The 14,057-nt window shown below is 57.9% G+C and overlaps 1 protein-coding gene across 6 annotated transcripts in view; it reads left to right on the forward strand.

Moving 5' to 3' along the window:
• The window catches only part of PHF2 (PHD finger protein 2), a 94,515-nt gene extending 81,970 nt beyond the window's left edge, over positions 1 to 12,545 (forward strand). For 4 of the 6 annotated variants that reach the window (XM_079926842.1, XM_079926840.1, XM_079926843.1 and 1 more), the window contains exons 15-22: positions 638 to 816; positions 963 to 1,033; positions 1,802 to 1,965; positions 6,194 to 6,468; positions 8,132 to 8,227; positions 8,763 to 8,872; positions 9,476 to 9,881; positions 10,558 to 12,545. In XM_079926842.1, coding sequence (XP_079782968.1) covers positions 638 to 816; positions 963 to 1,033; positions 1,802 to 1,965; positions 6,194 to 6,468; positions 8,132 to 8,227; positions 8,763 to 8,872; positions 9,476 to 9,881; positions 10,558 to 10,646 — 1,390 coding nt within the window. In that variant the 3' untranslated portion in view covers positions 10,647 to 12,545. The remainder of the gene's footprint in view (positions 1 to 637; positions 817 to 962; positions 1,034 to 1,801; positions 1,966 to 6,193; positions 6,469 to 8,131; positions 8,228 to 8,762; positions 8,873 to 9,475; positions 9,882 to 10,557) is intronic. The other 2 variants (XM_079926841.1, XM_079926844.1) reach the window with 1 other exon arrangement.
• Positions 12,546 to 14,057: the final 1,512 nt, after the last annotated feature.

Raw genomic sequence — 14,057 nt, forward strand, 5'->3', positions numbered from 1 at the left:
CGTGTGTTGTGTTACGTAGCTCATGACTACACCCAGCAGGGCTCACTGCCAGCCGTCCTCTGTGTTTCCATTGGTGGGAATCAGAGCTGTACCTGTTGAGAATCGCAGATGCCTGTGCCCTGCCTGCTGTCCCCACTGCTGAGTGTGCGCTTGTGCCCTCAGCCCACAGGGAGGCAGCGGCTGGAGCGTTGGACTCTCCTCGTTCGCAGTAGCCCTGTCTTGCCCCAGGAGAGAGATGAGTTGTGTGAAACTTTTTAGACTATTGTGTCTACACCTCGGCCCTGAAATTATTTTTCTAGAATAGCTCTGTAGAAAACCCAGGCCAGTTGGCACTGGCTCCATCTGACACTGGGCTTATATCAGGCCCCAGGGCAGCCTGAAAGAAGGTGTGCTCATCCGTTGGCTAGGGTGAGGGGGCAGTGGGGGGCACAACCTTAAATAGCCCGAGAAAGGGCCAGGCATACTCCCTGTGTGTTGTGCGCTGTCTTCACTGGGGTCATGACATTGGAGAGGAGGCTGTGGGGTTGGGAAGGCTCCAGCCTGGCTGTTGGTCCTCCAAGGCCTGTGGGGGGTGGTGCTGGAGGCACTAGCCAGGCTGTGTGAATGTCCACTGACCGGCCTACTTCTGCCGCCCCAGCTCCAAGGCCCTCAAGCCACAGCCAGGCCCAGGGGTGTTTGGAGCCTTGCAGAACTTCAAGGAGGACAAGCCCCAGCCAGTGCGGGATGAGTATGAGTACGTGTCGGATGACGGGGAGCTCAAGATTGACGAATTTCCTATTAGGAGGAAGAAAAATGCTCCGAAGAGGGACTTGTCCTGTGAGTTGGGGGGACATGGGGAGGGGGCAGGCCCAGCCCCGTATAGGCCATCTCAGGCATGTGGAGTGGGCATCGGGTGTGGCTGGACCAGGGTCCCCCTCTGCTCCTCCAAAACTGCTGCTGACTCCCATATGCTCTGCTTTCAGTCCTACTGGACAAGAAGGAGCCGCTGCCCACGCCCATTACGAAGCCAAAGCTGGACTCGGCTCTCTACAAGGTAAGCGAGCGCCTTCTGGGTGACTGAGCTTTCTGCGTGGAGAGCAGAGGGGGACGTTCTCCTGGGGAGGCTGGCTGGGCTCCAGATGTGGAGCTCTGAGCCCCGACACCCTGCACAAAGGGAAGCAGATGTGGGACTTGTGGAAGGTCTGCAGGTCTCTGTGAGTGGTGGGGCCTTGGGAGCCGCCCTCCATAGTCAGATCCACTGTGAAGATAGTGCATCTCCTTGATGCCGGAGGACTGGGGTACAGGGAGTAGCAGGCCAGACCTGCTGGGGGTTGGGTCTTGCACTAAACGTGTGGGGGTTAAGTTAGATGTCCTCCAAGGCCATGCATGTCCAACCCAGGATGTGGTGGCCGTCTCCAAGAAAGCCAGGTTCCCTGTTGGGATCATACCCTGCCTGCAGAGCCCAAGGTGTCCCTGCAGAGCCACTTGCCAGGGGCTATTAACCGGTGTCCCTCGGGTGCAGGCACACTGCCTGTTCCCAGTCCAACCACGCCGACTCCTCTTGTATCTATGTTCAATATTGGGGTCTCATGTAAGGTCCTGTGAACCAAGGTTCACCTGGGGAAATGGTGCAGGCGGGGCTCCAAGATCCCAGCGCAGAGCTCTGGCACCTGTGCCCTGCTCTGTGTGTCTGGTCAGCCAGCCCCATGGTGCTCATTACAAGGACAGGCTCTTTAAAAACCTCTTTTTCTCACTGAAGGGAAACAGTAGTCCCTACCCCTACCCCCAAGTCCTTTTCCGACCAGCTACTCTGTCCCCACAGCAGAGTGATGACTCCTCTGACGAGGGTTCGCTGCACATAGACACGGACACTAAGCCCGCCCGCAATGCCAAAGTGAAGAAGGATGGCGGGGGTTCGGCTGCGGGCATCTTGGACCTGCTGCAGGCCAGCGAGGAGGTCGGTGCGCTCGAGTACAACCCCAACAGGTAGGCCCGGTGCCCACGGGGAACTTGGGGAAGTGGCTGCTTCCACAGAGGTGGGCCAAGCAGGGCTCCGTCAGCCCACGTCCCAGAGGCCAGGCGGCCAGAGCAGGACCCCTGCCTGGCAGAGATGGTGCCAGGTGGCCAGAGAGGTGAGAGGGGGCTGGCTGTGCAGGTCCTGTGTGTTGCAGAGCTCCTGACCGAAGGCACAGAGCTCTGAGGACGGATGATTCTAGAGCCTAGATGGGGAGTCAGGTGAGAAGTAGTTCCGCGTTGGGGCCATGGAGGGAGGAGTCTGTGGGGCCACCATACCTTTAGGTGCCTGTGGGGAAGCAGGGCCAGGCTGGGCACCTGGAGGGTGTCAGGGTTGTTCCAGGCCAGGACGCCAAGCTGTCTGTGTCTCATCACTTCCCGAATGCCATAAAAATAACATAAGAAAAATTCCACAGTGTGTGCCCAGTGTCGGGGTCAAGGGCATTTAATGGGCCTCTCTGGGACCCCAAGCTGGCGTCCCTGCAGAGCCCTTATCTGCGGCAAGGGAGATGATGGCTTCAGAGCTCGGGGACGTGAGAGCCCACTCCCTGAGGAGGGGCTGGGTCGGCCAGGGGTCCCAGATTCCCACACCAGCTGGGGGGGGTGTGGGAACCAAGCCACGCTGTCCTCAAGACCTGTGTGCCTCCAGATGTGCACCTCAGGAGCCCACTGGCTGCTGATGTATATGCTGTTCTTTCCCGGAGGCCCTGCGATTCTGGGCGGTCGGGCAGGCCAGGACACGTGTCTGCTCAGCTCAGGCGGTCTTCTCTACCTAGGCCTGCCCAATTGCAGTCCTTTGCTTTGAGAGAAATGGATTCATCCTCTTTGGGTTTTGCATTGGTGGAAGGCCACTGGGCTTGTTTTTCTCATGGTGGTCCCAGTTAAATTCTCTTTTGATCCCAATTAACTTTTGTTTTTATGCATCATGGCCATTTTTTTTTTTTTTCACATGTACCACAGACAGACAACCAAGGGATCAGGGCCCACGCCCCCTGTAGCCTCCCCATTCTGGGGACCTCAGCCACCATGGTGGGGGGTGGCTCCCCTCCTAGTCCTCGAGCCAGCAGGAGAGTCCTGCTGCACTGATGGGGAAACTGAGGCTCAGAGAGCTTAGGTGACTTGCTCAAGGCCGCACCGCCAGGAAGCGGCAGAGGCAGGGCCAGAATCTCCATCTGCTGATAATGGAACCCAAGCGTGGGGGTCTTGGAATGTTAACCATGCTGGGCGGTGACATCCAGCCAGGAGGGACTTGGCTTGAGGAAGTCAGGGCTCATGTGACCTGCTCGGGGTTCGCTTGGTCCTCCAGATCTGCGCTCCACCCATCCCCCTCTGCCTCTCAGTCTGTGCTTCCAGAATCGAGGTCCAGGGGCTACATGAGCCCGTGGAGGCAGCACGTCAGCCCCGTCTTAGACAGTGGGACTCCGGGAGGCGGATTAGGGCTTGATTGAAAAGCGTTCTTGCTAAATCAAATGGTTGTATTTTCTTTCATAAATTACCATTATTTGTGCAGTGTTATGCTCACAGACAGCCATAGGCGCCTCCTCTCATGGGAGTGGAGCGTATGGCTGGAGGCTTCTACAGAGCTGTGGGGTGCAGATTTCCTGTTCAGCATTAAGTGGTTTTTGTAGATGAGCAAACCTAAGCCCCTCACTGCAGAGATGCCCTGTGGCCTTTGCAGTGGTGGGAGGGACCCTGACCTGAGGCCCTTTGCCAGGAGGAGAAGCCTGGCTGTGAACCCCCTTTTCCTGGAAGGTGCTGGTGCCCGGGCTGGCCCCTCACCTCTTTGGAGGTGCCTTTCTTCTGGGAAGGCTATGGCTAGCTGGGACCTCAGTGACCGGTTGATGCTCAGACCCTGGAGAAGTGCCCTACACGCCCTGGGTCCCCCATGAGTCCCAGGGAGAGGCACCCCTGGGATGAGGGCAGATGGGGCTGGTGCCAGAACTCTGCATGGAGCTGGGACACAGGAGCTTGGGCTCCTGACTGAACCTGGACACAGCCTGCCGGGAGGAGGGCAGCCAGTTTGAGGATGCGCTGTGAACTGCTCCGTAGGCACACACGTGTGTGCTCACACACGCCTGCACACGTGCATGTGTGCCTGCTGGGGCTGGGTCTCCTCGGCTGCCACAGGCAGTTCCTTTCCCAGGTCTCCCATTTGGAGTGTAGGTCAGTGTTTGATGGTCCATTTGCTCTGTTTTAAGTATTTGCTGTTTGGAAAAAGGCAGCTGAAGAAAATGGAGGAAAATATGTTAATTTCTTGTGGATGGTTTCCTTAGTGTTTACTGCCTGGGGGTGAGGGAAAGAGAGGATTTTGGTATGATAATTGGAGGATTAAGGTATTATTTTCCATGCGCACTAGTTAGACTTTGCTCCTTGATTCGCCGGCCCACGTGGACAGCCTGCAGCCCTGGGCTCCAAGGCCCCTCCCTCTCAGGTTGCAGCCGAGCTGGGCTGGGACCATGAGGTCCAGATGGCACAGGCAGGCGGCTGGCTTCCATGTTGGCTCCCGGAGGCCCCTCATGGTGAGTGTCCCGGCCCCCACCCTCCCATCCCTGCAGGAAGCCAGGTGTTTGTCTGGGCCATGAGGCTGGGTGAGGGTGCCTGAGACCTTCAGGGTGAGCCTGGAAGGGCCTCATTCGTAGAGCACTGGAGAGCCTGGCAGAGGATAGGGGGCCAGCTATCAGCTCTTGCTGGCTCTAGTGCTGGGTCGGGGACCTGTCCGGGCTCAGAAAGCATCAGCGATGATGGTACAGCAATGATATTACCGCTACCAAATGCCGTGTGCTCTTGGCTGGGTCTGGGTAGCCCTTTGCCGTCATGGCGTGGGACAGTGGGGGTCGGGGGTATGCTGGGGCAGGTGGAGAGTCTGCTGGAAGGCTCCTGACTCTCCACGGCGGTCTGACCATACTTGATTTTTCCCATTGTTTGTGCCTTTGGAGCCGTAATCCATTTGCTTCCAGCAAAACCCCAAAACGCTGTGGTCCAGTGTGTCTCGGGCAGGGCTTGGGGAAGTGGTATTCGTGCAGCGCTGCCCAGAGAGGCGCCTGCCCGTCGCCTCCTCCTGGCTTGGGGCAGAGTCCTTGGCCTGGAGCCCAGCAGTACCCCTCACAGGATGGCTTTTGTCCAAACTTGCCTCGGTGGGCCCCCAGGCCCACAGGGGACCACCCTCTGTGTCTGTGCTTCCTGGGGCCAGCTCCATCTCCCTGCACCCTCCAGCCTCAATCTTGGGAACCTTATTTCTGAGCAGGGACTCCTTCTTGTTCTAATGTCTTACTAAACATGCTTCCAATACTTCTCGGAAGTGGAGGAGGGAGCAGGGACCATGCAGAACCACCAGGGGCCCATGTGGACTGGCACTTTTGGGGGCTGCTTCTGGGTCTGGCAGCCCTGCAGGTGGGTCCATCCCCTGGGGGCACATGGGGCAGGCAGGAGGGGGCCTGGATGTCAGACACACAGGGCGGGCCCGCTGCTGGGGCTCCTGGGCCTCCTGGGTCTGCGACCAGGGAGGAGGGCTAAGCAGTGCCCCACTCCAGGTCCTGCTTCCTAGGGTCCCAGGGAGCAATGAGAGGTATGGCCAGGCTCCCCAGAGGCCGGGGTGGGCCATCCTGACCCAGGTGGACAAAAGCCTGGGGTGATGGGCAAGGGTGAGAGTCTGGGTGCTGGTGCAGGTGCAGTCATGAAAAGATGGTGTGAGTCACCTGGGGAGATCGAGTGCCATGGGAGGGAGAGGGCTGTGCTGCCCCATCTCAGGTACCAGAGGGGAGGATGCCCTTGAAGACATGGGGGAGGGAGCGCTTGGGGCTGGGGCTGAGCGCAGGAGTCCACGGTGGGTGGAGGCGTGCACAAAACCAGCTGGAGTGCAAGAGGGAGGGAGGAGCGTGGCCTGGGTCCCTGGGGGAATCTGCTTGTTGACCTTTTGGTAGGAGAGATCAGGAGTAATGGCACCTTTGTCTACCACCTTCTATCCCTCTGCCCCTCTTCATCCCCTCCCTCTCTTCTCTCTTTATGCCCCTCTCTGTCACAAGGCCTCCAGCCCTCCTTTGGTGTTGGGGGGTGGGAACGGAGGGTAGGGCACGGGGATAGCTGGCTCTTTCCACGGGGGAGTTATCAGCTACCACTATCCTCCACCCCACACCCTCTGCTGGCTGCTGAGTGGGAGGATGTGTGGGCCATGGGCTGAGTGCCTGTCTCTCTGTGCCTCCAGCCAGCCCCCCGCCTCCCCCAGCACACAGGAAGCCATTCAGGGAATGCTGTCCATGGCCAACCTGCAGGCCTCCGACTCCTGCCTGCAGACCACATGGGGTGCTGGCCAGGCCAAGGGCAGCTCGCTGGCGGCCCATGGCACCCGGAAGAACGGGGCTGGCAGTAAGAGCGCAGGCAAGCGGCTGCTGAAGAGGGCGGCCAAGAACAGTGTGGACCTGGATGATTACGAGGAGGAGCAGGACCACCTGGACGCCTGCTTCAAGGACTCGGACTACGGTGAGCGCCGCTGTGCGGGGAGGGGCGCTAGACCTGGGGGTTGGGAGCCGGGCCCTCTTATGGATATGATTCACAGACCTTAAAAGCCACCCTTTAAAAGCGTGTAACTCAGTGGTGCTTAGTGTATTTGGAGGGATGCGCATGCCACCATCATCACACCCAATTTGAGAACGTTTCATCATCCAGAAACGAAACCCTGCGCTGTACCTGTTAAGAGTCAGTACGTCTTCTCTGGCCCCTGGCAGCCACTGATTTATGCTGCTTCGCAGATATTCCTAATCAGGGTCTGTCACGTGAACAGAATCGCACCGTGCTTGGTCTTTGGTGCCTGTCTTCTTTCATTAGCATACTCTTCAGGCTTCATCCACGATGTAGCACATGTCAGCTCTTTGTTCCTTTTGATGGCTGAATACTATTCCACCACGTGGACACACCACATTTGTTTATCCCTTTATCCATCCACAGGCCCTTGGATGGCTTCCACCTTTTGGCAGCTGTGAACAGTGCTGCTGTGAATGTGGGTGTGCAGGGAGTTTTGTATGGCCTGTGTCTATGGTGCTCCTGTGGTGTATACCTGGGTCGCTGCCTGTTTCACCTTCTGAGAACCTGCCCGACTGTTCTCCACGTGGCTATACCATTTCAGACACGTTGAGACCGTGTCCATCCTATGTCTGTGTAGACAGAGAAACTGAGGTCCAGAGTGGCTTTGTGGCCCTGAGTCTGAGGTGGGCAGTGAGTTGGTGGCTGGGCCATAGCTGTGGCCTCTGCCCAGGGGCATGGCCCCTCGCCTCCCACTACAGCCCTTCCTTCCAGGCCTGGCACTTTGGGTTCCAACGGGCTCTGAAGGAGCTGCTGTTGGCCGCCTGGGAGGGGACTTGGAGTGAAGACCTGCCTCCATGCCTCAGCCCATTGCCCATAGATGTCCCAGCCCCCGCAGGGTGCGCTGTGCTCCTCAGGGTCAGGGCCGTGCTGGCCCCCATGGTGCAGGGCCTGTTTTCAGTTCAGTCCTGATGGTCTGAGGGCAGTGTATTTGTCCTGGAGACCCTGTCCCTGGAGAGCCCTCCCGTGGTGAGGCTGGACCTGCCCTATCTGGTGGGCACTTTCAGGCCTCACTGAGGGGCCTGCTGTGGTCTGATAGATCAACAGCGGAGTGAACTCCATTTTCTGGGCACCATTTTCTGGATTCGGGTGTCACAAGCCTTGGAGGTTGAACCTGTAATGGGAGGAGGTACCCAGTGAGTCACCCAGGGCTGCCGTGTGGGTCTCCCTCCTCCAGAGACTTGCTGAGGTTAGCCTGGGCTCCTTCAGAGCCACTCAGTTCCGTGGACATCAGGTGTTTTCTTCTCTGATAGCAGCAGAGGAGACGTTTTGAGAATTGGGCATTCAAGTGGGTGCGGTGGCCAGGCTGGGGTAGGAACAGCTGGTCATGGGGGCTGGATGGAGCCCCTTGTCTGGCCCTCTCTGGACCTCAAGGGGGCCTGGGCTTGACAATTTCAGAGGCCACCTGTGCCTATGCGTGTGGCAGCCACACCAGGAGGGCTGGTGCTCTGCAGCCTGGGGACAGCCTGGGGGATGCCGGTCATAAGCTCTGCCAGTAGCCTGCAGCAGCCACCCTCCTGTGGCCACACCAGCAGCCCAGCCCTTCTCCCCTTTGCCGCTCTAGTTTACCCCTCCCTGGAGTCGGATGAGGACAGTCCTGTTTTCAAGTCCCGTTCCAAGAAGAGGAAAGGCTCAGATGATGCTCCCTACAGCCCGACAGGTAGTGCTGGGGGCTGGAAGGGGAGCGCCATCCACACACGAAGGCCAGCAGCCGTGTTCCACACCCACTAGCTCTGTGCGGGGGCTCAGACGGGGTGTCACTTGCCTGCGGGAGCCTGACTGGGGTTCCATTTCTTTCTCCCGGGACCTCAGCCCAGGTGCTTTTGCAAACTCACCCAAAGGCATCCCAGCTCCTGTCAGTAGGGCAGTGCGGTGTCCCTGTCTTGAGGTGACCCTCTGCCTAGTTTCTCCTCAATGAACAGCCCTGGGAGGGTCACGATTGCACCTGGCCCCCCATCATGGCAGCCAGCGGGGTGGGGTCTGGCTCACCTAGCACGTGACTTCCCTCCTGACCTCTCCTGTCTTGCTGGTGTAGGGAAACCAGCCCCACACCAGGTTGGGGCCCATGCTGACACTCCCCGAGTTGTGACTTGTCCCTGGGATTTGGGGACAAACTGGGGCAGGGCCGGGGGATCCCAGGAGGGCGCACAGGCAGTGGGTGGCTGCTCGAGGCAGGCTGACCTTCTCTCCCGCAGCGAGGGTCGGCCCGTCGGTGCCAAGGCAGGACAGGCCTGTGCGCGAGGGGACCAGAGTGGCCTCCATTGAGACCGGGCTGGCAGCTGCTGCAGCCAAACTGTCCCAGCAGGTGAGGAGGGGGCCCCCTCCTGGGCTCAGGCTCCCCAGATGCCTCTGCTCCCCCCACCCTCATGTATGGAGACCACCCAGTCTGGGGCTGTCACAGCCTTGGGGACATTTGAGTATTGCCGACCCCGGTTCCTCTAGGCTCCCAAGTCCCTGCTAGTGGGAAGCAGAGAAGCTGGGAACTGGTGGCAGGAGTCTCATGGCAGCTCGGAGTGGGGTGGTGGGGAATGGAGGGGGTTAGGGTGACGGGGGCGGGGGCCCATACTACGTGTCCACCAATAGGTAAACTCAGATTGAGTCTGTCCACTACAGCCGAGTGCTGGTGCCACATCCCGCACGTCCCTGTGTCTGGGATGGCCCACCTCACAGAGGGGGGCCTGGTGGTCTCTCCACAGGCCCCAGTACTGCTCTGCAGAGCTCGTGGTGGCTGGAGGTGGGGCTCGGGCGTGATCCAGCCCTTTCTGCTCCTGCAGTGCTGGCTCGCTCAGCTCCATGGGAGAAGCCTTGTGCACAGCAGACCAGGCTGCTCCCAGGCTGCAGGCTGCTTCCCAGTGTCCGAAGCCTGGCCAGCCCTGTGGGGTGACACACCTGCATGTTTTGTTCAAAGGAGGAGCAGAAAAGCAAAAAGAAAAAGAACACCAAAAGGAAGCTGGCTCCCAACACCACCTCCCCTTCCGCCTCTGCCTCTGCCGGCACCACCTCGGCCTCCACCACCTCGGCCTCCACCACCTCGGCCTCCACCACCTCGGCCTCTACCACCTCGGCCTCCACCACCCCGGCCTCCACCACCCCGGCCTCCACCAGCACGGCCAGCAGCCAGGCCTCACAGGAGGGCAGCTCACCTGAGCCCCCACCAGAGTCCCACAGCAGCAGCCTGGTTGACCACGAGTACACGGCAGCCGGCGCCTTTGCTGGGGCCCAAGCCGGCCGTGCCTCTCAGCCCATGGCCCCTGGGGTCTTCCTCACCACGAGGAGGCCCTCCTCGTCATCTCCCAACAACACCGCTGCCAAAGGTACCTTGCCCGCCGACCCTGAGTCACCTAGACTTGCAGACTGTCCCTGTGGATGACCACAGGTCTCCTTTGTCCCTGCAGCCATGTGTGTGTATGGCCAGGCACTCAGTCAGTATGTGAAACAAATGGTCCCTTTCAAGACCAAGAGCTCTGGTTACTCACCAGGGGGGTTCTGGTTACCTTGGAGTTAGGTCTGGCCCTTCAGACTCCCAGGGCCTCGGCTTTGGGGCCTGGCTTGAAGTCAGAGTGTGGTTGGTGGTTTGCCGAGGATTCACTGGGAGGAGCCTAAGGTGACCCAGGCTCCTCTGTGTGAATTAGGGGTGGGACGGCTGGCCGGGTCTCGTGGCATTCCCCACTGTCACCCCCCAGACCCCTTGCACCATGGGCGTGAGGCCCAGCCGGCCATGGACATGGGGAGTGTGGCTCTAGGTGGCCCTAATGCCATCCCTGGCCTGTCCCTACCCTACTCACCACGGCCCAACCCCTTGTCGACATAGTCTCTGAGTGGGGCGCTTTGTTGACAATTGGTGGTTTTGGAGGGATGCAGAACTCCCTGGACCTGGGAATTGCAGGCCCATTTTACAGACAGGGTGGGGGCTCAGGAGGGTTACAGACCTCCATCCCACATGCTGCTCCTGTCACTCATCTGTCCTTTTTGTGTCTCTGCCTCCCCCAGGAAAGCGTACAAAAAAGGGCATGGCCACTGCCAAACAGAGGCTTGGGAAAATTTTGAAAATTCATCGGAATGGAAAACTGCTCCTTTAAAGTTTGGAAAGCCAGGATCCTTCTGCTCCGCTCAGGACCCTTGGAGGCCTGCTAAAACATCAGCCCCCAGGAGGGTGGCCTTGCTGCCTCACCCCAGGGAGGGCCTGGCCTCTTCCCGGCAACCATCCCCCTCACATGAGCATCTGTTGCTTCAGCGGGCGGAGCTCGCCAACACGGACAGACGTCCTTTCTCAAGTTGCTTAGAGTGACCAGTTCCCGAAACGTGGCCCTGCCAGTTTGAGGACCATTCCAGTTTCAGGACAGCCTCCAGGCATCCCCGAGCATGGGTGTGATTGCAGGGCCTTTGCAGCTCTGCTGGGAGCATGAGTCCTTCAAGGAAGGAGGAGTGAGCCAATGCTCACCAGGCCCAGAGTCTGAGCTGGCCACAGGCTGGTAGCCTCCAGAGGCTTTAAAAAAGGCAAAGAACACTAGAGAGGAAGAGGAGGAGAGATCGGGGTGTGTATGTGCCCCCCTTCTCTTCCCAAGTGATTCTCAGACAAGTCCAGAGACTGTTGGGCCCCAGCCAGGAGAGGAGCCTCTGTGCTCCCCGGCTGGTGGGTGGTGGGCCGGATGGTGGGTGTTGCACCCTGAATGCCTGGGGCATTTCTCAGGGCTGGCTGGGGCCATCAGCAGGGTCAGTGTGTCAGTGTTGGGGGGGAAGCCCTCATGGGGTCCCCAGGGAAGGGTTCAGGCCCAGACACAGTGTGGGGCCCAGGGGGCCCAGGCTAAGCCACATGAGTGGTCCCCGTCCAGCCTGACCATCTATACTCCGAGAAGCACTTCCCAGCCAAGGCACCCCGCCATATGCCTGGTGGGGCAGATGGTGGCCGGGTGGCCCGAGGACTTGGGGGCCAGGCACTTCTGTCTTGTCACCTGTTAACGTTTGGTGTCGAGTGCATGGGTGGCTCCTGGACCACGTGTCTGCCCATCGACACGGAGGGGCTGGATTTGTTTCTCAGGCAATCCTGTATTTTAATTTTAGATGTATTTCCTGAAGCATATTTTTCATAGAATGTAGCGTGTAAATAGCTTTTTAAATAACTTCTTTTTTATAAGAGTAAAAGTATCTTTAGGAATTTCTTTCTATAGAGTCCTTCATTAACATTTATACGAGTTTTTTGCCGAGTATGATGAACAGTTGGGTTTCCGATGCTTTTCCTTTTCCTTCTTTCTTTGTATTATTATGGTTATTATTATTATTTTTTCTTTTAGGAACTAAGGTATTGCCTGAAAAACAAGTGATGTCTTTGCAGCCTTATATCTGTCTTTACAGAAGCAAACAGTACACAAAAGATCTATTTCAGACATATTTGAAGAGGAATCTTCAACTTGAATACCAGCTCTTTCTTTCCTTCTTGTTGATGAAGGGGGTGGGGGTACAGTTATTTTACTAGCACCTTGTGAAGTGTTTCTGTGTTTTGTGATGCTGTAATTTATTAATGTTTGTAGCTTTTTATATTTGTACATTTCTTATGAGCTTTGTTTATATGCCCATCCCTGGGTGTTCTGTCCATGAGGAGAGGCAGCTTTGCGTGGGCCTTGCCACCCTTGCTCATCCTGTTTGGGGGATGCAGCCCCGGGACCCAGAGGCTGGGAGGGGTGAGCCTCATGGGGCCCTGACTATTCCGACCCGGCGTTTTGAAGGTTTCCTTTCCTGTCCTTGTTGAACATTTATATAATCTAACCTGGCCATCAAGCTGTTCTCTCTCTTCCTCTCTCTCTCTCTTTTATTTTTTTAATTTTATTATTATTATTTTGGCAACATGTACATTTCTAACAAAGTTTATTGTGGCTATTAAAGTGTTTTATTTCCCAATTCATATTACTCTTGTATCGAGTCCATGAGGTCTAAGGTAACTTAGATCAAAGTTTTAAAAGAGTAAAAATATTTCAGGTTTTGTACAGAACCATGTCTGTGTCATTTCTGCCTTGTTCACTGTCATCCACTCTGGTGGTGAGGACGGTGGGGATCCTCGACGTTGGGGAGAGGAGTGGGCCAGTGAGTGGGCTGGGTGTGAGGGTGGGCAGTCAGGCCAGGCCCCCTACCCAGGCCCAGCCCTGGCTGCCAGCTTTCCCCTTGGAAAGCCTTTGGATTGCCCACAGGGCATATGTACTGCCCTGCACCCCAAAGCTGCAGCACCCTGAGCCAGCCTGCAGGAGTAGGCAGAAGAGACCCTTGGTCAGAGTGGGCAGCCTTTGAGACCCTGACAGTACCAGCCCCAGCCCCTAGCATCCTCAGGAGCCTCTAGTACCTTCTTAGTGTTCACACGTGTGCAGTTTAGTTGAGTCCGGTGAGAGGCACCCGAGAACATGTGCAGAATTTCAGTCTAAAGCTGGTGTTAGGGACTTCCGTGATGGCGCAGTGGTTAAGAATCCACCTGCCAATGCAGGGGACATGGTTTCGATCCCTGGTCCGGGAAGATCCCACATGCTGTGGAGCAACTAAGCCCGTGCGCCACAACTACTGAGTCTGTGCTCTAGAGCCCACGAGCCACAACTACTGAGCCTGCATGCCACAGCTACTGAAGCCTGCGTGCCCTAGAGCCCATGCGCTGCAACTACTGAAGCCCAAACGCCTAGAGCCCGTGCTCCACAACAAGAGAAACCACCCAATGAGAAACCCACGAACCGCAACGAAGAGTAGACCCCGCTCACCACAACTAGAGAAAGCCCACACGCAGCAACGAAGACCCAATGCAGCCCCCCCAAAAAAGCTGATGTTACAACAAATGAACAAAAGCAGACCCCTCCCCCCCCACACATACACAGATGAACAGTGTAGGGCACAGTGAGGATCGAGGATTAGGGAGAAAGAATGACCAACTGGCCAAAGGGGACTGCCACAGAGGAGACCCTAGGCACACGCTGGGGCTGCCCCGGCTGCCAGGCATTTCAGACATTGCTGGGCCCTGGTATGCAGTGTTTAGCCAAGGCAGCTCCACAGCCTGAATTTGCTCCGCTGGACCCCACAAGAGGGGCCTTTGCAAACCCCATGGTTGGGCATTCACCCTTCCTGGCAGCTGTCCTGTCCCTGCCCGGATCCAGCCAGATCCTGCCCTGTGGCTTTCCCAGGGGTCCCCGCCGCCTCACCCCACAGCCGCTGGGGGACCGTGCCAAGCCCTGGGCTGTTCTGTACAGCCCACCCTCCCGAGGGCTGGCTCTGGCTGCCCAGCCTCTGAGCTGGAGTCCTTGAGGCTGAGCTATCTGGGTGCTCCTTGGGTCTTCCCATCCCAGCGTGGCTGTAGGGACTGGGTCTTCAGAGGGCCATCTGGGACCTGGGGCCCTAGGCTTGGGAAAGACCTCCCAGAAGGTACCCAGAGCCTCTTCCCTGTCCCTAGGCCCTATCCTGCGCTGCACCCACACCATCCTGGTGCAGCATGGCCTGGTCGTGCCCTGTGCCGTCACTGTGGC

The sequence above is a fragment of the Stenella coeruleoalba genome, assembly GCF_951394435.1.
Source record: "Stenella coeruleoalba genome assembly, chromosome: 7".
In the NCBI taxonomy this organism is placed as follows: Eukaryota; Metazoa; Chordata; class Mammalia; order Artiodactyla; family Delphinidae; genus Stenella; species Stenella coeruleoalba.